General features: G+C 42.9%; 1 protein-coding gene across 9 annotated transcripts; it reads left to right on the top strand.

Moving 5' to 3' along the window:
* The first annotated feature begins 314 nt into the window (after window positions 1–314).
* AMZ2 (archaelysin family metallopeptidase 2) lies at window positions 315–25,418 on the top strand. Of its 9 annotated transcripts, none has more exons than XM_064270847.1 (8): window positions 317–759; window positions 2,285–2,383; window positions 3,104–3,386; window positions 3,751–3,924; window positions 4,039–4,167; window positions 17,773–17,936; window positions 21,995–22,171; window positions 23,127–24,099. In XM_064270847.1, exons 3-8 carry the CDS (start codon window positions 3,104–3,106, stop codon window positions 23,280–23,282), a joined length of 1,083 nt encoding a protein of 360 aa, XP_064126917.1. In that variant the 5' UTR covers window positions 317–759; window positions 2,285–2,383; the 3' UTR covers window positions 23,283–24,099. The 9 variants fall into 9 exon arrangements, with proteins under 9 accessions (XP_064126922.1, XP_064126917.1, XP_064126921.1 ...); XM_010597000.3 differs by lacking the exon at window positions 317–759 and adding an exon at window positions 1,404–1,978; XM_003417292.4 differs by lacking the exon at window positions 317–759 and adding an exon at window positions 1,404–2,012.
* Window positions 25,419–26,368: the final 950 nt, after the last annotated feature.

Genomic DNA, 26,368 nt, shown 5'->3' with positions numbered 1-26,368 from the left:
TTCAGAGAATTCTGGAGCACACATCGGGAAGGCTGGGAGGGAAGATGTGGTGTCCAAGGAGAAAAACTGGTCACTTAAGGTGAGGACTTGAAAACTAAACCAGTGGAAAAAAGTGGTAGTTTGAGGAAAAAAGTTTATCATCGAATAGGGCTTCCGCAGCCTTCTTTTGTGGGAAGTTGCTAGAAGAAAAGAGGTAAAGAGCCTGGGACAAATCTGGGGAAGAATGACCTAAGTTGGATAGGGGTGAGGGGATGGACGTGGGGGGGGGGGTAAGCGGGGTTCTTTGCAGGACCGGAGGGCCACACCTAACCTCACAGGGAGAGGGGATGCTGATCTGGTAGCGATTTGTAATTGAAGAACTCAGTGGCAGTAACCGGCTGTACGTTGACCCTGTCCTACTGTCTGATGGGTGCTGGGATGCACGAGGGGTGCATCAGGGATGCCTGCGTGGAAGGAGGCCTTAGGGAACCAAACCCAACTACTGTGTCATTTCCAGATGAGAACAGCGAGGCCCGGGGAGTTTAAGAAGCCACTCAGTGCCTTTTCTGCTTCCCAGTCTCTCTCTGGACTTTGAGCATCTGGGAGACGCACGTCAGGGTGGAACTGAGAAACCCTGTAGCATCAGCCTCATCGCCCCGGACGCCGCGTGCTCCACCTGCGTCTTGGTTTCCCCGGCGCCCGGGCAGCTGACACCCGCTCTAACCAAATAAAGAAGGGAAAGTCCCGCGGCTGACGCCACCCGGGGAGTGCGCCCAGGCGGTGAGTCACCCTGCGGCGAAGGCCGGCTTTTTTTTGGAGCCGGCGGGTTAGTCAAACCGAGCGCGCTTCTCAAGCCCACGGCCCACTGCGCACGTTCACAAACATGCAAACCCAGCGACGCTGCTTCGGCCGGGCCGGGCCGGGCGGGGAGCTGCGGCCGCACCAGGCCGCACCAGGCCGCCCCCGCCGCCGGCCGCCTCGCCCCAGCTTCCCCGAAACCCGCCCAGCCCGAGGGGGGCCCTTGAATCCAGGCCGCGGCGCCTCGCTAGGGCGAGAGGAAAGAGGCGTCGGCTGGGGCGGATTTCGGCGCCTCGTCGCCCCCTCGCGATCCTCAAGGCGACCGAGCCCGCAGCTGCAGCGGGGCCTCGGGTTCCGCGCCCACCAGGCCGTCTCGCGCCATGAGGCGTAGCGTTGCGCAACGGGGCGGGGCGTGAGGCGGGGCATTGGGCGGCGGGGCGGGGCGTGAGGCGGGGCATTGGACGACGGGGCGGGGAGTGAGGCGGGGCATTGGTTGGCGGGGCGGGGCGCGGGGCGGGGTGCGGACGCTGCACGACGGGTCGTGGCGTGGCGCGAGGCGCGATGGGGCGTGGCGTGGCGGGAGGTGCGACGGGCGCGGCGGGTGTGGCGCGCACGCGCGTAGGGGCCGCCGCGGAAGCGGGCGGGCTGCGTCGGGGCCTGTGGGCTGAGGGCCACGGTGTGTCACGGTCAGAGCCCGGCGGCTTCTTCTGGGCTGGGCAGCCGGTAGTAGAGGAGGGGACGGTCGATGTCCGTTGTACGAGGGGAGGCCGCGGCAGGGACACAGGGGAATCTCGGGGAGCGAATCCTGGCCTTTCAGGACGCTCCGTTCGGCTCCTTGGGGAGAAAAGGCGAGGCACGAGTCTGGGGGGAGCCCCCGCTCCACCCCCAGCCTAAGGCAGGGTCCCTTCTGCGGCTCTGAGCCCAAAGTGCGAGTTGCTATGGGCAACCAGCTAGCGTGACCAAGGCCTCCTGGTACCCCCCCCCCCCCCCGTGTTCTGGTCTTAGCGCTGAAGCATCCTTCTCCTCTGGCCTACCGAAGGGACCCTGTCTACCCCCGCCCCGCCCATCTTTTTTTACCCAGGTCAGGCCTGGGAAGCCAGAGAAGGCCGCCTGACCGTACACGCTGCCTTGTTTATATTAGGGTGAAGCCACCCTGAACAGCACTTCCACGGTCAGGCCCAGACATGCCAGTCCTTGCAAGGTAAAAACTTCAGTGGGAGCCTCGTTTTTTAAAGGTAGGTAGGATACAGGAGGAGATAGCTTTCTTTATAGTTTGTCCTGTAGGAGAGGTCATATTTCACCATCTGTGTGGTAAGGTAGAGCTTTGACTGCAGAGATCACTGACCCGTAATCCCTGATACGTTCTTGAACTCTAGGGTTCAGCTGTTCAGTCAGAACAGCCATTAGCTTAAGTTTTCCCATCAGTTGCCTATCATTAACCGGAAAATCTAGATCATTAGAGAATATGATACGATGCAGACAGATGTGCAGTTTTTTCCTTTTCTAGCTCAGAAAGCCTCGCGGTGGAACAGCTCTTTGACCTATTCAAAGGGAAGGATGAAAGTTCTGCATAGGAACATGGCATGAATGGAAGAGGCTTGTCATTGTGAGTCTGGCTTTTTGTCATCTGATTCCTTCCCCAGTTGACATATTTTTGAGGCAATAAACTTCAGTGGCTGGGATATATCTTCTCAAGCTTTCAGTTAAAGTATAGAAGTGTCAGAACTTAGTTCTCTGTTAGTGAGCATCATTGAGTCACGTTGAAAGGAATGAGTGTTTTTCATGTGGCCCTCATGAGTCAGTTCATAATATTGTTTTTATTACCCACATGACAGAGGGAAATTGGATATCAGGTCATGCTGTTACAGTCATCACTAGTTTTTATAGTGGGAGCAAGTTCCATGTGAGATGGAGGAATGAGCGTCATGATTTTCTTTTCAGCGTCTTAGACACCCTCCCCAAGAAATTGATTGGAAATAGGGAAACCAAAGAGCATCAGCAATTAGTGATTTACTTTCTGTTCCAGGGAAAAAGTAGAGATATATATGGAAGACAGGCAGATTAAAGTTATCTGTGCTCAACTACTAATCTAAAGGTTGGCAGTTTGAACCCACCCAACAGCACTGTGGAAGAAAGGCCTAGCAGTCTGTTTTCATAAAGATTGCAGCCAAGAGAGCCCTCTAGAGCAGTTCTGCTCTGAAACACGTGGGGTTGCTATGGGTTGCAGTTGACTCAACAGCAACGGGTTTGGTTTTTTGATTTGATGGAGAGCAGGTATGGGTATGGATATTCATTTTATATTTGACTATTTGTGTCTTTTTGATAGATGCAAACCATACGGCACTCTGAACAGACACTGAAAACAGCTCTCATCTCAAAGACTCCAGCGCTTGTGTCTCAGTATGAGAGCTTAGATGCTGGGGAACGGCGCTTGATGAACGAAGCCTTTCAGCCAAACAGTGCTCTCTTTGAACCTATTACCTTGCATTCGGAGTCAGATTGGATTACCTCCCATCCTGAGGCCCCTCAAGACTTTGAACAGTTTTTCAATGACCCTAAAAGAAAGACACCGTCTCCAGAGAAAAGCAGTATATACATACAGTCTATTGGTACATATTTGTAATATACTGATTTTGGTTTGGTTTTGCAGTGGTGCTGTTGTTGGGGAGAGTTTGGGATATTAGTCTGATTCGAGTGGACAATTTTTGTGGTCTTATATAACTACACCACATGATCATTTGTAACATTCATTGCAATGATAGAGGTTTTGTAGCTGAACTGACTTTAAAGAGGGTATTCTGTTGTTCTTTAATTCATACTCACATCAGTGAATGAGGCCATTCCTTGATGATATGATAAGGGTGTGTTGAAAAATTAGAGTTGGTTTTATTTCTAATTTATAGACTTGGGTGCAAAGACTGAATATTTTAATCCATCTTAAAGTCTATTTTAAAATTTTCTTTGGTATTACAGGATCTCTGGGAAACACCAGAATTATCAGTGAAGAATATATTAAATGGCTTAAGGGCTACTGTGAAGCATTTTTCTATGGCTTGACAGTAAAACTCCTGGAACCCATTCCTGTTTCTGCAACGAGATGTTCCTTCAGGGTCAATGCTCACACACAAAACCTGCAAATTCATGCAGGTGAGTTAAACAGTTTCACAATTTGAGTTGAGTAGAGAAGGTATATATGTGTTACATATATAAATGTATATATATATAAATATAATATACACACATACATTCCTTTTTAAACAGGGGACATCCTAACATTCTTAAAAAGGAAGAAACCAGAAAATGCCTTCTGTGTTGTGGGGATAACAATGATTGATCTTTACCCAAGAGACTCCTGGAATTTTGTCTTTGGACAAGCCTCTTTGACAGATGGTATATTTTTTTAATAATGTTTATTCTGTTTTTGATGAAAGTTTACACAGCAAATTTGATAATTTCTATACAGATTGTTCAGTGCCATTAGTTAAAATTTTCAGTATGTGTCAACATCCTCTTTAATTGCATTCTGGTTGTCCCATTTCTAGTGCTCTAGTTTCCCTGCCCCCTTATCTTCTCATCTTTACTTTTGAGTAATTGTTGACCTTTTGGTCTCATAGATGGGCTTTTTTTTTCTTTTTTTTTAAGGATGTGTAATGAAAAAACAGAAGCTTATTTTTATCTATTTACCACAACATCCTTGGTGTTGTGTACTGTTGAGTCTCTTCCGACTCATAGTGACCCTGTATGACAGAGTGGAACTGCCCCACAGGGTATAATCTTTACAGAAGCAGGTTGCCAGGTCTTTTCTCCTGCGGAGCTACTTATGGGCTCAAACAACAGCTGGGTGCTCATCCATTGCACTACCAGAGATCCTTGCTTAGAGGAACTCAAAATATTTTTTATTAAACTCCATAATACATATCAGGGTGTATATTCTTTAGTTAGTAGTCAGCTCAGGCCAAAGTAGGTAGGTTTCTTTCCCCCTTATTATATGAATATTGCTTGAATTTTATATTTTCTTTGGCAGTTATTTGGTGATTAATAATTTTGCATTTGAAAATTTGTCATGAAAAATACCGTTTATTCTCTTTTTTTTTTCAATGCACTAGTTTATTTTTTTTTTACAAATCCAGCTTAGTACCATAGAAGACAGTAACTTTCACGAAGTCCTGGCCCTTAGTTGTGATATTATGTCCAATATTAAATGGAAAATGGAATAGAGAGGGAGAGAAGATTTTTATTTTCACCATTAACCATTCAAAGGTTTGGCTTATGTAATTATTTTCTAATTAGACTTTATTTGTGGCTAGCCATTCCCATTCATATTGGTTTTAGAAAATGTTTAATTATGCTTGCTAGCTGCCTGGTGCTATGCTAGCCACTTTTATGTGCAGTGTTTCCTTTGGACCTTACAGCAGGGCCAGAGTGAGGTCAGAATGGTTTTGCCCATTTTACAGATAAAAAAACTGAGGCTTTAAGAGTGAAGTTATTTGTTAAAGTTTACCTAGCCAACTAGGGCAGGGCAAGGATTTTTTGTGTGTGTGTGTGTGCATGTACGTGTTTGAAATTCTGACTTTTTTTTTCTTTTTAATACAACTGCTATTTCTTTTTTTTTTTAATTGTACTTTAGATGAAGGTTTATAGAACAAACTAGTTTCTCATTAGACAGTTAGTACATAAAGTGTTTTATGACATTAGTTAACCCTACAACATGTCAACACTCTCCCTTCTTGACCTTGGGATCCCTATTACCAGCTTTCCTGTCTCCTCCTGCCTTCTAGTCCCTGCCCCTGGGCTGATGTACTCCTTTAGTCTCATTTTGTTTTATGGGCCTGTCTAATCTTTGGCTGAAGGGTGAACCTCAGGAGTGACTTCGTTACTGAGCTAAAAGGGTGTCCAGGGGCCATACTCTTGGGGTTTCTCCAGTCTCTGTCAGGCCAGTAAGCCTGGTCTTTTTTCACGAGTTAGAATTTTATTCTACGTTTTTCTTCAGCTCTTTTTGGGACTCTTTATTGTGATTCCTGTCAGAGTGGCCAGTGGTGGCACCCGGGCACCATGTAGTTGTACTGGACTCAGTCTGGTGGAGGATGTGGTAGTTGTGGTCCATTAGTCCTTTGGACTAACCTTTCTCTTATGTCTTCAGTTTTCTTGATTATCCCTTGCTCCAGAAGGGTAAGACCAGTAGAGTATGTTAGATGGACGCTCACAAGCTTTTAAGACCCCAGACACTACTCACCAAAGTAGCATATAGATGGTTTTTTAGTGGAGCACCACATTCACGGGTAATATCCTTTATTTTGTGTGCCAATCTATTATTTTGTTAAAATGTGACCTTAGGGAATAGTTTCAGTTCAGGGTTTAAAGAGTATCTCAGAGTGATAGTCTCAGGGAGTCATCTAGTTTTAACTGGTCCAGTAAGTCTGAACTTTTTAAAAATTTGAGTTCTATTTTGCATTTTTCTCCCATTCTGTCAGGGTCCATCTGTTGTGGCCCTGATCATAATGATCAGTAGTGGTAGCTGGGCACCATCTAGTTCTTCTGGTCTCAAGGTAGATGAGGCTGTGGCTTGTGTAGGCCCTGAGCCGTGTAGACTAATTTCACCTCTGAGACTTTGGTTTCCTTCTTTCTGTTTTGGCCCGGATGAGTACAGAGAGACCAGTAGTTGTATCTTAGGTGGCTACTTGGAATCTTTTAAAACCCCAGGCACTACTCACCTCACCAGGATGCTGAACATGAACTTTGTGAATTATATTGTGCCAATTAACTGAGTTGTCCCATGAGACTAAGGTCCTAAGCCTTCAAACCCAGAAAATCAACCTATAGATACTTCTGTCTCTGCATCCATATGCACACATCCATATCTGCTTGTAAACATACATGCCTATACAAATACACATGTGACCATACGCTCGTTTTTTTGGTTATTGTTGGTGCGACGGTATCTCTTTTTTGAGATTGTTGGTAGAAATGTTCTCAACTTAAGAATATTTGAAAATGTTAAAAGAGGGACAGAATTCCAACAACTATAATTTCGATATTTAAAACTGTATAGCATTCAGTAAAATTGGTAGACCTTTAACTAGACTGACAAAGAAAAGATGGAAATAACCAAACTTAAAAATGAAAGAGGGGGTGTTACAACTGACTGGATAGAAATGAACAGAATTGTGACAGAGTATTATGAACAGCTTATGGTAAGAAGCTGGATAACCTAGGTGAAATGGACAGATTCTTAGAAGCAGTTCTTTAGAAGCACACAACCTACTCAAACTGACTCAAGAGGAAATAGAAAGTTTCAACAGACCCATAACAAGTGAAGAGATCAAATCAGTGATCAAAACCTCCCAACAGAAAAAAGCGCTGACCAGATGGCATCACTGGGGAGTTCTACCAAACATTTAGAGAAGAATAGACAACAATACTTTTTAAACTCTTCCAAAAAATAGAGAAGGAAGGAATACTTCCTAATTCATTCTGTGAAGCAAACATAACCCTGATCCCAAACCAGGCAAAGACACTAGGAGAAAAGAAAAGAAAAAAAAAACAGGCCAATATCTCTTATGAATATAGATGCAAAATTCCTCAACAAAATACTAGCAAACAGAATCCAACAGCATATTACAAAAGTTACACACCATGCCCAAGTGGGATTTATTACAGGAATGCAGGAATGGTTCAACATTAAGAAAATCAATCAACATAATACACCATATCAATAGAACAAAGGAAAAGAACCACATTATCATTTCTATGGATGCAGAAAAAGCATTTGATAAAATCCAACACCCTTTCTTGATGAAAAGCCTGAAAAAGATTGGAATAGAAGGAAAATTTCTCAATATGATTCAAGGTATATAGAAAAAGCCAGCAGTGAACATTATACTTAATGGAGAAAGACTGAGAGCTTTCCTCTTGAACGGGAACAAGACAAGGGTGCACACCCTTACTACTTCTATTTAATATTGGATTAGAAGTCCTAGCCAGAGCAATAAGACAAGAAAAAGAAAAGGTATCCAGATTGGAAGAGAAGAAGTAAAATTATCTTTATTTGTGGATGATATGATCCTATATTTAGAAAATCCCAAAGAGTCCACAAGAAAACTTTTATAGCTAATAGAGGAATTTAGCAAAGTTGCAGGGTACAAGGTCAACAAACAAATCAGTTGGGTTTCTATACACTAGCAGTGAGAAATCTGAAAGGGAAATTAGGGAAACAACTCCATTTGCAATAACATCTATGAGAGTAAAATACCTAAGAATAAATTTAACCAGGGAAGTGAAGGACTTACTTGATGAAAACTATAAAACATTGCTGAAGGAGATTAAAAAAGACTTAAGTAAATGGAAAGATGTTCCATGTTCATGGACTGGAAGACTAATACTGTTAAAATGTCAACACTACTCGTCTTAGTTATCTAGTGCTGCTATAACACAAATATCACAAGTGGACAGCTTTAACAAACAAGTTTATTCTCTCACAGTCCAGTAGGTTAGAAATCCAAATTCAGGGTGCCAGCTCCAAGGGAAAACTTTTCTCTCTCTTGACTCTGGAGAAAGGTCATTGTCATCAGTTTCCTCTGGCCTAGGAGGTTCTCAGCTTGGGAACCCTGGGTCCAAAGGACAGGCTCTGCTCCTGGCACTAATTTCTTGGTAGTATGAGGTCCCTCTGTTTCTTCGCTTTCTTTTCTCTTTTATATATCCAAAGAGATTGACTAATCTTATAGATTGGGTCCTGCCTCATTAACATAACTGCCTCTAATTTTGCCTCGTTAACATCATAGAAGTAGGATTTTTAACACATAGGAAAATCACATCAAATGACAAAATGGTGGACAGTTATACAATACTGGGAATCATGGCCTAGCCAAATTAACACACATTTTTGGGGGATATAGTTCAGGCTATGACGTTATCCAAAGCAATCTATAGATCAACACAATCCCGATCAAAATTCCAGTAGCTTTCTTTACAAAAATAGAAAAACCAGTCCTCAACATTATATGGAATGTCAAGAGGCCCCAAATAGCTAAAACAGTGTTGAAAAAGAAGAACAAAGTTGGAGAACCCACGTTTCTGACTTTAAAACATACTGTACAGCTACAGTAATCAAAACAGCCTGGCACTCGTATAACAGTAGACACACAGACCAATGGAATAAAACTGAGAGAACAGAAACAAGCCCACACATCTGTGTCCAACTGATTTTTGACAAATCCATTCAGTGGGGAAAGTCCATTCGGTGGGGAAAGAAGAGTCTCTTCAATAAATGGTGCTGCAAAAATTGGATTTCCATATGCAGAAAAATGAAACAGGATCCATGTCTTACACCCTCCACAAAAACAAAAATGGATTAAGGACCAAAATGTGTAAACTAAAACCTTAGACTTTTTAGAAGAACAAGCAAGGGCAACACTGTCAGGCCTAGCTTTTAACAATGAATCATCTAATATAATAACAGAGGCACAAACAGCAAAAGACAAAATAAATAAATGGAACTTCATAAAAATTGAAAACTTTTGTTCATCAAAAGACTTTACCAAAAAAGTGAAAAGACGAGCTACTGTCTGGGAGAATATCTTCGGAAACATATTGTGTATCAGACAGTCCAATAACCAAAATATATATAAGACTTTGACAAGTTAACAAAAAGACGAATAACCCTGTCGTAAAATGGGCAAAGGACTTCAGTAGACATTTCACCAAAGAGGACATTCAGATGGCCACCAAATACCTGAAAAGATGCCCAGCGCCATTAGCCATCAGAGAGATGCAAATCAAAACCACAATGAGATACCATTTCACTCCCACTAGGATGGCTAAGATAGATAAAAAAAAAAAAAAAAAAACAGAAAATGACAAATATTGGCAAGGATGTGGGGAAATTGGAACCCTTATTCATTGGTGGTGGGAATGCAAAATGGAAAGCTGTTGTGGAAAACTGTGTGGTTGTTTCTCAAAAAACTGTAAATAGAGCTTCCGTATGACCCAGTGATTACTCCCAGCTATATACCCAAAAGACTCGAAAGCAGAGACTCAGACACTAAGACTTGTACACCAGTGTTCATTGCAACACTATTCACAGTAACCAAAAGGTGGAAACAACCTAAATGCCCATCAGCAGATGAATGGATAAACAAAAGTGGAACACACGTAGAATGGAATACTGCTCAGCCAGTAGGAAAAATGAAGTCTTGATACATGCCACAGTATGGATGGAGGTTGAAGTCACATTATGCTGAATGAAATAATCCAGCCAAAAAAGGACAAATATTGTGATACCTCACTTATATCAAAAGACAAAAACAGACAAATGTATAGAGACCAAAGTTTATTGGTGGTTACCAGTGGTTCAAAGGGGGATTAATGGTGATGGAAAGATTACATCAATTAAGGGTAAGGTTGCACAGCCAATTATTGTAATTGCTGTCAATAAGTTGTACACCTGTGAAAAGCTGAATTGTCAAAAGTTGTATGATACATTTACAACAATGACAAAAAAAAAAAAAAAAGCTGCTGAGGCTCCTTATGTACAACCAAACACCTCATGGGTCATGGTTTCATGGAACATCCCAGTTAATTGGCCTAATGACATGTTTAGTGCTTTTGTTTTACCTCCTTTATCGTTGCGTAGTACCTGGGATCCGAGGCACAACAATTGGTCTCTTATTCACCTAGAACAACAGAGGAAGAAGGAGAGTCGGCAGTAGAAGGAGAATATGGAATGTGTGGCTAATTGCCTCCATGAACAGATGCCTCCTTTGCCATGAGACCAGAAGAACTGGATGGTGCCTGGCTACCATTAATGAACATTTTGGTGATCAAAGATTCCATAGAAGAATCCTGATCAAAAGAGGGAAAATGCAGCACAGAATTTCAAATTCTCATGAGCTCTAGACTTGCTGGAGCCATGGAGGGTAGATGAACCCCTGAAACTGTTGCTGTGAGATAATCTTTAAACTTTAAACCAAAAATACCACCTGAAGTCCTCTTAAAACCGAACAATAGGTTAACTAGAAAAAAAGGTCTGCCTTGATCATTGTGCTCTTTTCAGAACTGTCTTTGTGGGATTAAGTTGACAACAGCAACTGGAAAGATTAGATAGGAACCTTAGGGGGCTGTGAGTTTATGTTAATGAGGGAGGAGCAATTCAGAAAAGAATGGTTGCACACTCAAAGAACGTAATCAGTGTCACTAAATTGTAAATGTGGAAACTGTTGAATTGGTGGCGCCCTGGTGACATAGTGGTTAAGAGCTTAGGCTGCTAACCAGAAGGTTGGCAGTTTGAATCTACCAGCTGCTCCTTGGGAACCCTGTGGGGCAGGTCTGTGCCATCCCATAGGGTTGCTATTAGAATCGAGTTGACAGCAATGGGTGATTTTTTTTTTTTTTTTTGCTGTGTATATTCTCAACAACAAAATAATTAAAATTTAGGGAAAGAAAGAACCATATTTAAAAACAAAGTTTATAGTATGTATAGTATTTTCAGTTTGGCTATAGTGGGTAGTGCACTGTTGATAGATTCTGATGATCTAGGCTCCTCCCCAGGTCGGCCATTCACTACCTACATGATCTCGAAGACGGTAATACCTATTTCGAAGAGTCATTTTGAGATAAATTGCATAGAAGTGCCTAACGCTAGGCCTGGGGCACATGTAGGCATTCAGCACAACAAATGTTGAATTTAAGTGATGTAGGAGGAAAGTGAATTAAATTAGAGGTATTTGATCCATCATTAACGTAAGTGAGAATCTCCCTACTTTTTTTTTTTAACTCTTGACTTTGTAGTCATTTTGCATTGATGGAGTAGCCATTGACTGATTTTAAAGTCCTTCTCATCCTGTGGCTTATGACATGTATTTTTTAACCTAAAAAAGTAAGCTTCACTCTTTGATCTAGAGATACAATAAACTCTGGTTGGTTAGGAACCCTGTGTGGTAATATTGGGAGTTGGAAAGGATCTATAAGCAAATCATATTTATCTTTTTTTCCTTCTTTTTGCCTCTTCTCCACTTCTCTCCTTATCCCCACCTTTCCATTTTTATTCTTCTTTCTCTACCCTCATTCTCCGGGATCTAGGACAGGCTCAGAGGGGAAAAGACCAACAAACAAAGAGTTTCCCATTAGCCTTCTAAGAAGCCCTGGTGGTGCAATGATTAAACTCTCGGCTACTAACAGAAAGGTCGTAAAGACCTGGCGATCTGCTTTTGTGAAGATTATAGCCTAGTAAACCCTGTAGGGCGGTTCTTCTCTATCATATAAGGCTGCTATGGGTTGGGATGGACACAGCTGGCACACAACCTTAGCCTCCTGGGGTTAGTAAGTAGCAGGAACTGTACTGAGAGTTTATGATGTGTCTGGATGTTACATTAGCCTCAAGGTTTGGGTTGGAGTAAGGGATTTCCATGACAGATACTCTTTTTTACCAGTTTGAACCCCTGCAGAGAGAATTTGCATTTCTAGCAAGTTCCCCCAGGCAGTGCTAATACAATTCTGAGATCCACTAGTAGACCCAAACCAAAAACCAAACCTGTTACTGACTCACAACCATCCTAGAGGACAGAGTAGAACTGCCCCATAGGGTTTCCATGGAGCAACTGGTGGATTAAAGCTGGCGACCTTTTGGTTAGCAGCCTGAGCTCTTAACCATGGTGCTACCAGGGATCCTCTAGTAGAGCAGTGGTTCTCAAAATTTATTACATATAAGAATCACCTGGGGATCTTGTTAAAATGTGGATTCTGATTCAGTATATCTGGGGTAAAAATGCAAATTTTCAGCAGGGGTTTGAACCAGAACAGGAAGGCAGGGGGCCAGGGAAGTTGCAGAGTCTCTTGTTCCACCAGTGCCTTCATCTTTAGTTCTCCGTTTATGTGTGGTCCGTGTAGACCCTGTCAACACACCGTCTCTGAGATTTGGCTCACTGCTGTCTTCCTGAGTTGTGTGGTGTGTTCTGAGTTCTGGCTTTTTATCAGACGCACTCCCCTGTTGTTATTAACCTGTTAGAGATGGAAACATTAAAAGTAATTTTAGGACAATTTGTTCACTTATCCAGATATTTAAAAAATTATGTTAGGCACTGGAGTAGATCAGGAAACGTTCCCTGGAACTGTTTCTACTTTCATCCCTTCCCTTTAAAATAAGCCTTAAATATTGCCTGCCATGAAGAAGGCTGTCGTCGGACAGCGGGATTGCTCTGCCACGCAGTAAGACAGCATCTTACCGTATGTGACCTTGTTTGCTCCTCGTTTACGTAGGTTGGCATTTTAAAATTGAGGAATATTTAATTCCTAAAGAAAATGAGTTTCTTTTTGTAGGATTATTAGAAGAAGAAAATGTTCCTGTGAAAGGTAGCACTGTGAAATCTGTCCAGGCAAGGCCAGAGGAGGTCACTTGTGGCACATGGATAGATTTAGTTTTTTGACTGCCAGAGTGCCGTCGTTCCCGAAGTTTCCAGTATCAGTCGGCACTTCCCAAGGGAGGGCTGAGGAGCCTTCTTGTTGGGTCAAGTTAGCTTGCACAAACTTACCGTGAATTCATTTGTACACACCTTCCTTACCGCCCCCCGCAAAAAACACTTTAATTACTTTGAAATAGCAACTGACAGCAAGACTAAATAAAAGTAATACTGTAAACAGGTTGAGTTATAAAGCAACCCGGTGTACTGTGGAGTGAGTTGTGCATCAGATTATGTTCTCCATGTATGCAGAGATGGTTGATAGAACCTAAATGTAACACAGGAAGTCAATTACAGGGTGTTTATTCTGGTTGCTAGATACCAGCAACAAATAGAGTTGTGCTTAAAAGGGGGTTGGGGAGAGGGGAAGAGGTTTGCAGGCCTAAAAAAAAAAAAATTTTTTTTTTTTTTAGGCCTTTGTAAAACTGGAGCACAAAAGCAGCTCACGTAAGCTGGGTGCTCTCACACTTTGCCAGGCATCTCTGTCCTGAGCTTGAGGCTTGTTCACTGACGTGGACTGTGACTTAATGGAGAGAAGGAGGTGCTGTTTGTGTTTCTAATTCTTTGTGCAATGGAATGTTCTGTAGCCACTGCTCCTTGATTAAGCAGTATTTATATGTACAGATAGAGTGAAATACAGCAGTGTGTTTGCTCCTTTACATGTACACACAAATGGGTTTCCTAGTCTTTTCTTAAAGTGCTATTTAACCCAGTGGAGTTAGCTGTTGGGTTAATTCAGCATCACTCAGCAGGCTTTGAGAATATCAGTAAAAATCGAAAGCCAAGCCCATTGCCCTGGAGTCGATTCCCAATCACAGTGACCCTGTAGAACAGAGTAGAACTGCCCCATAGGGTTTCCAAGGCTGTAATCTTTATAGAAGCGGACTGCCACATCTTTTTCCCACAGAGCGGCTAGTGGGTTTGAACTGCCAATCTTTCGGTTAGCCGCTGAGCGTTTACCCAGTGCGCCACCAGGGCTTCTCCAGTAGCTCAGATTATGTGGCAAAAAGCAGTATTTCTCTCTCCATTTTTGAGCTCTGTTTCCTCAGCGTTGGCGGTATTCTTTGCAAGTTATCTCCCTCAAGGTTGCAAGATAGCTGCTAGCAATTCCTGGGTTAGTTAAAATGACCTCCCCCCCCCCTTTTTTTTTAATTAGCAGAAAAGAGAAAGTTTTCTTCCACAACCAGCAGTTCAAAAATAAAATAGGGTGTATGTGTATAAGAACATTTAGATAAGATTGTAAAGATAAAGAATATTATTAAGATATATTTATAGATACATACTCCATAGAGGATACGTAGATCTGAAACAAGACTAACAAAGCAACGTTTACATGTTCTGTGCACAATTATGGAAACCCTGGTGACGGTGACATAGTGGTTAAGAGCTGTGACTGCTAACCAAGAGGTCAGCAGTTCAAATCCACCAGGTGCTTCTTGGAAATTCCATGGGGCAGTTCTGCTCTGTCCTGATGGATCGCTAGGAGTTAGAATCGACTTGATGGCAGCAGGTTTGGTTTTGGATTTATGTGCAATTAACTCTGATACTGTCTAGTTAATTTTAATTTTTTTTAATGTTCTGATTTTATGACCCCCTAGTTAGTGACATACTGGTTAAGTGCTATGGCTGCTAACCAAAAGGTCGGCAGTTCGAATCCTCCAGGTGCTCCTTGGAAACTCTTTGGGGCAGTTCTACTCTACCCTATAGGGTCACCGTGAGTCGAAATCGACTCCACAGCACTGGGTTTGGTTGTTTTTGGTTTAGTTAATCACTAGAGGGCAGTGGTGGTTCAGCGGTAGAATTCTCACATTCCATCCAGAGGATCCAGGTTTGATTCCTAGGCCGATGCACCTCATGCGAAGCTACCCACCTGTCTGTCAGTGGAGGCTTGCTTGTTGCTATGATGCTGAACAGGCTTCAGTGGAGCTTCCAGACTAAGACAGACTAGGGAGAATGGCCTGGCAGTTTACTTGTGAAAATCAGCCAATGAAAGTCCTATGGGTCACAATGATCAGATCTGCAAAATGTCACGGGGATAGTGCAGGATGGTTTAGTCACCACGTGCCTTATGAAAAACACTGTTCCCCTGTAGTTTCTCAGCATGTAGTGTGAAGAGTTCTAGCATCAGAATTACTTTGAGAAATTTTTTTAAAATGGAGATTACTTCTCAACCCACCTGGAGCAAAGGAGAATGAAGAACACCAAAGTCATGGTAAAGATGAGCCCAAGAGACAGAAAGGGCCACATAAACTAGAGACTACATCAGCCTGAGACTGGAAGAACTAGATGGTACCTGGCTACCACCAATCACTGCCCTGATGGAGCAGGAGAGTGGTGGGATGCAGACCTCAAACTCTCGTAAAAAGACCAGGCTTAATGGTCTGACTGAGACTAGAGGGACCCAGGAGGTCATGGCCCCCAGACCCTTTGTTAGCCCAAGATTGGAACCATTCCCGAAGTCAACTCTTCGGACAGGGATTGGACTGGACTATAAGATAGATAATGATAATGGTGAGGAGTGAGCCTCTTGGCTCAAGTAGAGACATGAGACTATGTGGGCAACTCCTGCCTGGAGGTGAGATGAGAAGGAAGGAGGGGGACAGGAGCTGGTTGAATGGACACAGGGAATAGAGGATAAAAAGGAGGAATATGCTGTCTCATGAGGGGGAGAGCAGCTAGGAGTACATAGCAAGGCGTGTATAACTTTTTGTATGAGAGACTGACTTGATTTGTAAACTTTCACTTAGGACACAATAAATAAAAGATTTTTTAAAAATTTGGAAGAAAACGCTAAAAAAGAGGGGGAGGGATTACTGGGGCTACTTCAGAACTATCTTCATCAAAAACTCTGAAGGTGGTACCCGGATACTTTCATTTGCTCATAATTACGGGGTCCTCCCTCAGAAGGAACCAGAAATTGTGAGGATAGGACCCAGTTGGATGCATTTTAAGCGAGAATCACCTGTTCTGTAGATAATCTTGCTCAGTAAAGGTTGAGAACCATAGGTCTTAAAGTTGGTAAAGCTTTATGTGCTGATACATTAATTTGAATGGTGCGTTAACATCGAAGGTGACATTCCTAGAGTACTCATTTAATATGTTTTCTTAATATAGTGATCCTTTATGTGAAGAATTAACCCATTTACAAAAATAATAGAACAACAGCATTTTGAGGGAATCTCCAAATTGCTTTTAGTTAGAGTCAGTATAATCTCCATTTGTAAGTGATTATGCTGTGCTTTTATTTAGGGCCTGAAGCCGTACCATGTAACTGAGTATATGGATTATGTTACATGAAAAAGAGCCTTCTTTCTCTCTCTCCGCCTTCACTTTCCCCTTGGACCGGACTTAGTTGTAAGACTCTCTGGTTGTGGCAATACTGTACATAAGTTAGATTTCCTGGACTTGCCCATTTTCACCCTGTGTGACCCTGGGCTCCACCAGGTACACTGTGCAAGACCCTAGGCAAGTTTCTCAGCCTCAGTTTCTTCATTCTCCAAATGAGGTAGCGCCAGTCTCATAGGGTTGCTGCGATGATGAAGATAAGGCATGGAAGGCAGCATACATGGTCTTGGGTACTTGGTAAGAGCTTAATAAAGGCTAGCTATTATAATTCTGTTAATCAAAAGAAAAGGGGGGTTATTGTAAAGATACCCGTAAAGTGAACCTAGAAATGAAAAGCTGTTAGAAGTCAAAGCAGTTTGAGGGCTGGCTGCTCTCTCCATCCCTCTTAGGGGTCTTGTGGTTTCTCTGTCTTGTGGTGTCTCTATTTCTTTGTTCCCTTTGCAATGCTTTCCTCTCTTTACTAAGTACCCATAATTTCATAGGAATTTGGCCCTCCTAGTTTTATCTTCTTGCCCATCCCACCTTACCTAGTAATTTGTTTTTCTGTTTCTTTGTGCAAATTTCCCCGAAACCCTGATTGGCTCAGCTCATCTTTTTTCATCAGCTACATAAATTTATAGCTCTTGGTCAACATTTAGATTGATTACTTTGGGATCAAATGCCTGTGCCAGTCTAGTCAGTTATAGCTGAGAAGGGGACAGGGTTCCATGGCCCAAAACATCATCACCAAGACATCAGGGACAGTGGGGAGGGCAGTATTCCTCACGGAGACTGCATGAGGCAAGGGCAGGAACCCTCACTCTGATGCACATGAAACCGGGATCTGTTTATTGTGTTCTTCAGGGGTAGAACCACGATTATTTTCCATTGCTCCTTTGGAGCACTTGATTTGGACTATTCGAGAAAAAGATTTTTTGGGGGGTGGGGGTAGGAACTCTCTGGAACTTGTAATTTCTGAAGAATTTGATCTCAAATCCATTGAGTGTTACAGGCCAGGGCAAATTGGATAGCAGAAAAAGGAGAAGCTTTGCGTGGCACTGTGGGGCAGAAGTCCTCCTTTATGTTGTAGACCTGAAGCATACTAGACTGTGAACATGGTAGCACGGCTGTGTCCTCTCTCGCCAGAAGCTGTAGCAGGCTTCTTGTCTTTTCCTTCAGACATCTTGCCCTCATTCTGCTGTTGCTTTTCCTGTTTTTGTAGGTGTGGGGATATTCAGCTTTGCCAGGTATGGCAGTGATTTTTACAGCTCACGCTATGAAGGCAAAGTGAAGAAGCTGGAGAAATCATCTTCAAGTGAATATTCAGTTTTTGATAACTATTATATTCCTGAAATCACTAGTGTTTTTCTGCTTCGATCATGTAAGGTGCGTTGTTTCAGAAATCCTACAGGGACTTTTTTTTTTTTTTTTTAAGAGACCTTAACTCCCTACATTGTGAATAAACAGTCGTTAAGATAATATTGGAGCCCTGGTGGCACAGTGGAAACCCTGGTGGGGTAGTGGTTAAGAGCTATGGCTGCTAACCAAAAAGTCAGCAATTTGAATCCACCAGGCGCTCCTTGGAAACTCTATGGGGCAGTTCTACTCTGTCCTGTAGGGTCGCTATGAGTTGGAATCGACTCAGTGGCAACAGGTTTTGTCTTTTTTTTGGTTGGTGGCACAGTGGTTAATGCAGTAGACTACTAACCACAAGGTCAGGAGTTTGAAACCACTAGTGGCTCCACAGGAGAAAGATGTAGCAGTCTTTTTCATAAAGATGCACAGCCTTGGAAACTCCATGGAGTCGCTATGAGTCAGAATCAACTCGACAGCAGTAGGTTTAAGATAATATTATGAATGAGTTTTATTATTTGCATACCTTTGATGGATATCGCTGAACTGAAATAATAAAAAAGGAATTCAAATGAGTACCTTAATATTGAAATTTATAATATCCATGCCAGTTTTTTTGTCCTGTTAGTTATACGTGGCCTCTGCTGTACCTACAGCCTCACTGTTATTTTAACTCCAGAATTTAAGTTTAAAGAACAGGTAGCCTACTCTTTACATTCCATGATGGATGTGATGGGTGGTTCTTGGTGATAAGGTGCCCAGAAGTAGTCATGGAAATGATCGTAAACATAGGGAGGTCAGTGCCATTGAATAAGTAAGGCTGAATTTTGTTTTCTTTTCAGTCTTGAGATAATTGTCATGTCTAATTTCAGTTCTTAATATAATTTGAAATATTGTTAGTTGAATTGTCTTTTATGACAGTGAAAACTCATGATGCTGGTTTTAAACTCAATGTCTTCCAACTGAAATATGTCTGAGAGAAGTTAAAATTTTAGGACACTGAGTGATTTTTATTTCTTTAGAAAAACTTTAATCAAAATGATAGAAGCCTGTTACGATTTTTCTGCCTGGGCTGTGTTAACTCATCGTTGTATAATTAGTATTGTTGTTGTTAGGTGCTACTGAGTAGGTGCCGACTCATAGCCACCCAGTGTACAACAGAATGAAACACTGCCCTCTTCTTCACCATCCTCACAGTCTGTTGAGCCTGAGCATAATTTGTATAGAAAAAAAAATTTAATCTTTCTTGCTTTTAACACGTTATTCTTTTGTTTTAATAGTTCCTTTCGATTGTATCTTCTAAATTAGGGGTTGGCAAACTTTTCCTATAAAGGGCCAGGTCGTAAATACTTTAGGCATTGTGGGGCATAGGTCTCTGTGCAGCTGCTTAGCTCTGCTGTTACAGCGAGAAAGTAGCCAGAGAACGTGTAAGTGAATGCAGGTGGCTGTGTGTTAATAAAACTTTATTTGTAGACACTGAAGTTTGGATTTTACATGATTTTCACTTGTCATAAAATATTAATTCTTCTGATTTTTTTTCCCAAACATTTAAAAATGTAAAAATCATTCTCAGCTCATGAGCCATACAAAATAGGTGGTGGGCTGGGTTGGCCTGAAGGCTACAGTTTGCTGTCCACTGTTCTGGATAAATCAAACTGTATCAGGCTCTGTGGGGGGTACAAATGAAATAAGAGATGTTATTTCCATCTTAAGGTGCTTGCTTGAAGGAGACAGCAGTCACCTAAGTGCTCAAAGAACGAATGCAGATTCTCTGGGACTAATTATAAATGCGTTTACTGAGCACCTGTTATTTTGTTGTTGTTGTTTTTACCAGGCATTGTGCTAAGTGCTGGGGATACAAAAACAGGTCAGATACAGCCCTCGCCTTGCCCTCAAAGTACATGGTCTGGTAGGGAAGACAGATATATAGATAGTTAAGTACAATTAAAAAAAAAAAAAAAACAAACCCGGTGCTGTCGAGCTGATTCCGACTCATAGTGACCCTATATAGGATGGCAAAAATGCAGTGTGATGTATACACAGAATAGTCGGCCCCAAGGTAGGGATCCTGTTAATTGGAAGGCCAGGAAAGGCTTTCATAGAGGTAGTGTTGCTTTGAGTTGAGTCTTGAAAGTTGAGTAGATAGAAACCAACTCAGTGGACAAGAAGTAGAGCAAAGAAAATGCTCTTCTCAGCAGAGAGATAGCTGACACGAGGTACAAAGATCAGATACTGCTTGACATGTATACTAGGGTGAGGAGTTCAGGCTGGCTACCGTTGAAGGGCCCACTGAAGTTGGTCAGTATGGACTGGAGAAAGTTGGATCCGCAGGGTTTTTTGCTCCCCACATGGCCACCAACTGCTGCTTTCCCTTGTTCTCCCAGAAAACTCAAGTCGTCACTTTTTATTATCTTGGGTTTCTTAGCAGTCTGCCTGCTACTGACCATGAAGGTTTGGGATCCAACACTTTAGGATGATAGCTACTTCCTTTAATTTCTGTAGTCCCTTTGTAAGGCAACCACTGTCAGTTAATTCTAGGGTAGAAACTTGTTAGTGGGGATGGTAGGGAGTTTTGGGCGTGCATTGTCCTCTTGCATCAGCTTAGGGAGCTCCCTGGATGATCCAGGAGTCTGCCACGATCATCATCCCCAGGCCTTTGGAGGACATGTCAGGCCGCTTAGGGAGAATGGACCTTCCTTCTTGGGCTCCAGTCTACCTTCAGGTTGAAATCTCAGACTGCAGCTCTGTCTCCCCACACCTGCTCTTTAGAAAGCCTGTTTCCACATTTTTCCTCATCTCCATAGCCATAGGCTTCTCCTTTAGCCAGAGAATCTCTGCTTTCACCAGGATTATTTGTTGGGGTTTGAGACTGACTGGTCTCAGAACAATGTTTTCAAAGTATGTTCCCGTGGTCCCCCTGCATCAGCATCGCCTGAGTGCTTGTTAAAAATACAGATTGAGCCCTCTCCCTGGACTTCCTGAGTCAGCATGTCTGGGGGAGGGGTCCTAGACTCCAGATTCTAACAAGTACCCCACTGGTCTAAAGCTGTAGTTTGCTGCCAGGGGCCCTTTTGCCTCCACCTGCTCCCAGGAACATCTGGCAATGTCTGGAGACATTTTTAGTTGTCACAACCAGCTAGGGCGTCCAGTGAGTGGAGGCCAGGGATGCCATTAAAACATTCTACGGTGCAGAAGACTGCCTGCTACAACAAAGATTTATGCCACCCAGTGTGTCAGGGTGCTGAGGCTGAGGAACCCAGGTCAAGGGAAAGCAGGGCTTTGAACCGGTTCATTCTGGTTTGAACACCTGCTGAGAATTTGCATTTCTAACAAGTTCCCAGGCAGTGTTAATACTGCTGGTTAGGGACCAATTCTGAGACCCACTAGCAGAGCAATGGTTCTCGGGAATTTATTACACGTAAGAATTACCTGAAGTTCTTGTTAAAATGTAGATTCTGATTCAGTGTATCTGGGGTGGAAATGCAAAGTGTCAGCAGGGGTTCAAATTGGAATGAACCCAATCAAAGCCCTGAGGGAAAGGAATTAAAGAATTAAGTGTAGTAAGGTGCTCTGGTAGCACAGTGGTAAAAGAATTTGGCTGCTAACCCAAAGGTTGGCATTTTGAAACCACCAGCCACTTCTTGGAAACCCTATGGGGCAGTTTTACTCTGTCCTGTAGGGTCGCTCTGAGTTGGAATTGACTTGACGGCAATAGTTTGGTTTTTGGTAAGGGAGGAAGTGATGGCACAGTGGTTAAAGCACTCTGCTGCTAACCGAAAGGTTGGCGGTTCGCTCCTCAGGAGAGAGATGTGGCAGTCTGCTTCCATAAAGATAGGGAGTTTGGAAATCTTACGGGGCAGCTCTTCCCTGTCCTGTAGGGTTGTTATGAGTCAGAACTGATTCGGCGGCAGTGGGTAAGGAAGGCAGTAAGACATTTAGGGAAATGATGGAGGCAGATGGAAGCTTCGGTGATGATGCTGAGGGAGCTGATTCCTGTAAATTGGTTTCTTGGAAAAGCAAGAAACTGAGGGGCTGTGTAACTCTTTGCTGATGATGGTGACGTATAAGGCCTCAACATGAATGTCTTGCAGACTTTGACCCATGAGATTGGACACATCTTTGGAATGCGACACTGCCAGTGGCTCTCATGCCTGATGCAAGGCTCCAACCACTTGGAAGAAGCCGACCGGCGCCCTCCAAACCTTTGTCCCATCTGTTTACGCAAGTTGCAGTGTGCCATTGGCTTCAACATAGTAGAAAGATACAAAGTAAATGGGCAGGGCAGGAGGGGCGGGGGAAGGGAAGTGGTTGTCTAAGGAGCAAACTGCCATTTTCTATTAAGTCCTTCTCTAGGGCTGTCATTTATCAGAAGAAATTAGTGCAAAGATAAGCAGGAAACTGTGGTTTAAAAAAAAAAATGCAAAGAAATACCCTTTTTACAAACTTGAACCTGTACTTCACTCATGTAGTTCAATGAGAAATGCTGGAAGAGATTTCTTGATTTCCCATCCGTTTCAGGCAAGAGAGCTTTACTTCTGAGGAACAGAATAAACACTGATATGTGTGGCAAAATTCTTTTTTAAACTATATGAGTGTGTGGAGGTGATTTATCTTTCAAATCCAGCACAGAGGGTAATGATGTTCATTCGGAGGAAAGGATGATTTTCTTGAAGAAGGAAGAAGGAAAGTACCTAACCTCAGTGTGTGCGTGCCCCCTTGTGCCCCCAGATCAGTCAGTAGACATCCACAGGACTTACCCATGCTTATAACTGCTCATTCAGATGAGTGCACATACACGTGGCTACCACACGTCTTCACAGACATATGTCTGCCCACAAGTGTGTGTGCACTGCCGTATGTACACGTTCGTGTCACATTGCAAGTGCAGTGTAACTGCCTTGTGGAATGTTTGGCTCGTTGAGAAAAGAATGTCATCATCTTACCACCTGAAAAACCAGTGTGAGAATTGGTGTCTTTCTTTTCTTCTCCTGTGCACCCTTTTGACCACAATTTGTAATCATGGTTTGTGTGTTTTTTGACATACGCTTGTTCATGCTGTTTATCATCGTAAGTATTGTCTCATATTCATAACCATCTCCGTCAAATACAATATCCTCATAGAGTAATGGATCATAATTGACTCATTTGGAAGCTAGTATTTTTTCTTGCCTGAGACTGTTTTGTTGTGGTCTGTTAAAACATGGCTGTTTTTGGTTTTTCCAGGCATTGTTGAGGTGGATTGATGATGAACCTTCCAACAAACCTGGAGTAACACCAAAACATAGTCGTGAGGGAAATGTGAATTTACCAAAACGTGTGGAAGCCTTTAAGGAATGGAAAGAGTGGATAATGAAATGCCTTGCTGTTCTCCAAAAATAAGGACCTTCAAATAGGAGTAATTAAAATAAAATACATACATATTATGCTGTCATTTTGGTGGAGTACCTCATTGGAGTAACCTAAGTCCTTACTGATAGTGCACTGTCAAAGTAACACAATAGAGCCTTCTTTAAAGCACCTGAACCTTGAAATGGGGCTCATTTTGAATATTTACAGCTCTATATGCTTTATCTTCTATCTGGTAGCAGACTGGTCTATGGCAGCCAGCACTTCATTTTCTTCCTTCACATACGTTTATGTCCCACAAGAGAATTGGACTAACAGTAACTAGTAAGGAAATAAATACATAAGCTATGTATGTCCCCCAGAAGGTCAGCAGTTCAAATCCACCAGCTGATCCTTGGAAACCCTATGGGGCAGTTCTACTCTGTCCTATAAGGTCACTATGAGTTGGAACTGACCCAACAGCAATGGAATATATGTCTCAGGGCAAGATTTCCAGCCGACATAATTCCCAGGGCGTGGTTCTGGGTTCGGTTTTGAGAAGCGATGTGCCCTCTCTTTGAGGCCCAGCCAGGTCACAGGGTGAACTGTCTTGTGCCCTGGCACCCTCTATTCACATCTCGCCTCCTCTTCTGTGAACTTTGCCTATTTGCTGGTGTGCTGTACCTCCTTTTTTTCACTGCCAACTGTCAGCGTATCCCTGAAAGAAGCAACAGCTAATTTCAGGCTGTAGCAGCTTAAAATGTGACTGCCTTTCAAGAATATTTAAATATGAAAGTAACAGTGGTACTCATACCACAGCAACCTTTTTGGGGGGTGGGTGCCTTTGGCAGTTCTCAGTTATAACAGAAATGCATAGTCGTTTGGGAGGGGTCTTGCCAATAATTTGTTATAATGGTACTTCCCTTTGTTCGAGTTTTGCTTTTTCTGCAGATTTAGGACAGGTTTTAGGTTTATTCCTGTAACAGTGTCTTTCTTGCTTCTTTGCATTGTGAAGTTACTTGAGTAGGGGGAGAGTGCGATGGGGTTACCTGTTGGAGTGCCAAGAATCCCGGGCAGTGAACATTGACCCTACTGCCCTGGGGGAAGCAGGTTGAAAACTTCAGACTTGCAGACTGTGTCAGGTCAGTGATATCCTGGCACACATAGTACACGAGAAATCTAGAAGTTACTATTTCACGATATTACTGAATTTTTCTCAGTGCTGGTGAGCAGACTGCATTCCCCACTATCCCATCTTACCTCGACATAATTATTTTCTTAGTATTGAAGAAAGGTAATTATTTCATTGGTACTTTGAAATCTAAATTCTTTCGTTTATTTCATTGTTATCATGCCGTGTGATTTGAAGCACAGTTTATAACAGAATCAGTCATCTCCCTTAGATTCACTTTCCTGCTTGATTAAACCTTTTTTAAGTCATTTTAGGAAATGGTGGTTTGCCATTAAAATTAATTGGAGAGAGGATACGTGGTTGTTCTAATACTGAAAAGAGAACCTGATGGAGCCTGGAATTCTGTGGATTCTGTTACGGGTTTTAATTCATCTTTGAATAATGTACTTCTAATTATCGTCAGGTCTGTTCACTTTTATTTTCCTGTAAGTTAAGCACACTGTCAGTCCTGTAGGTCAGTGTTCATCACACATGCAGATGTGGCTGGATGTAGAAGTTGGGGGTTCAGAGACTTGGACAAGATAGTCCGTTTGCGTCTACTCTGAATTGTGAGACCAGGAAGAACAGGCAAACAATTTTAACTCATTCACTCTTGTTAAAAGTGGGACTAAATATGACATGGGGGCAGTGAGGCTCAGTGGTAGAATTCCTGTCTTCCGTGCAGGAGACCCAGGTTTGATTCCCAGCCAGTGTAGCTCCTGTGTAGCCATCACCCATCTGTCAGCAACCCTGTGTTGCTGAGTAGGTTTCAGTGGAGCTTCCAGACTAAGGGAGAAAGACCTGGCAATCTATTTTCAAAAATCACTGAAAACTCTGTGCTTCACAATGGTCTGATCCCCAGCTGATCATGGAGATGGTGCAGGACCAGGGTCCCCATGAGTTAGGTGCTACCTGAATGGCAGCTAACAACAAACGTGACTGAAATTTTATGTAATAGGCATTTATTCAGCAGTTATCACGTCGAGCTGTGTATAATGATCATATTTACTTTTGGACAGTTTCTTAGGGTTTTAGTTGGATAAAAAATATCATTTGTCTACTGCAAATTTTATGTACTATAGTTAAAACTTGGTTTTCAAAACTTGGTAGTTAAAAAATTTTTTATTTTACTCAGTAACAAAAATTAAAGCAGATTTTGCCCTGCAATGCTGAGTGAACAAAGTTTTTAGAAGTTTTTTTTTAAATAATAAAGAGAATAAATTTTAAAACATGATTTTAGAAATAAATGTGAGATGCTACTTGTACATGCCATAGTTCCTGTTCCCTGGTGCCCAGGGAATTAGAATTATCCCTCCAGTCAAAGGATTAGGCTTTAACATTTCCATTCACAAAGGCTTTTAACGGTGAGGGGCTTTTGTAAAGGATTATCCATCAGTCTTTAGAGTCCTGGTGGTGGAATGGTTAAGAAGTCACAGGCCAACTGCAAGGTCAGCAGTTCAAAGCCACCAACTGCTCCTGGAAACACTATGGGGCAGTTCTACTCTATCCTGTAGGGTCACTGTGATTTGGAATCAAGTGGAGAGCAAAGGGTTAGGTTTTTGGTTTTGGATGGTGCAAATGGTTAAGCCTTCACTCCTGGTGGAAGGGTGGTGACTCCAGCCTACCCAGAGGCGCCTCTGAAGCCTGGCCTGGAGATCTGCTTCCGATAGATCACAGCTTTGAAAACCCTATGGCGCACAGTTGTACTTTGCTCACCTGTGGTCGCCAAGAGTGGGGACCGTCTCTGTGGTAACTAACAACACCCACTGGATCTTATCCAGCGTGCTTTTTGAAGCACACATTCCCCTCTGGGAGCCGGAGCGCTAAATCGTAGCAGGCAGCAGCGTCGCTCCAGCTGCCCTGCCACCTTCCCGACAGGAAGCGGCGCCGTCCGGGCTCGGCCAGGCCCGCGGGCGCCTGGGACACGCAGCCGGGCGCTGCCGCGCGTCGCTGCTTCCGGCCGCCCCGG

The sequence above is a fragment of the Loxodonta africana genome, chromosome 18 (assembly GCF_030014295.1).
Source record: "Loxodonta africana isolate mLoxAfr1 chromosome 18, mLoxAfr1.hap2, whole genome shotgun sequence".
Lineage (NCBI taxonomy): Eukaryota > Metazoa > Chordata > Mammalia > Proboscidea > Elephantidae > Loxodonta > Loxodonta africana.
Note: the sequence above shows the minus strand (reverse complement) of the source record. Positions and strands in the feature narration are given on the sequence as shown.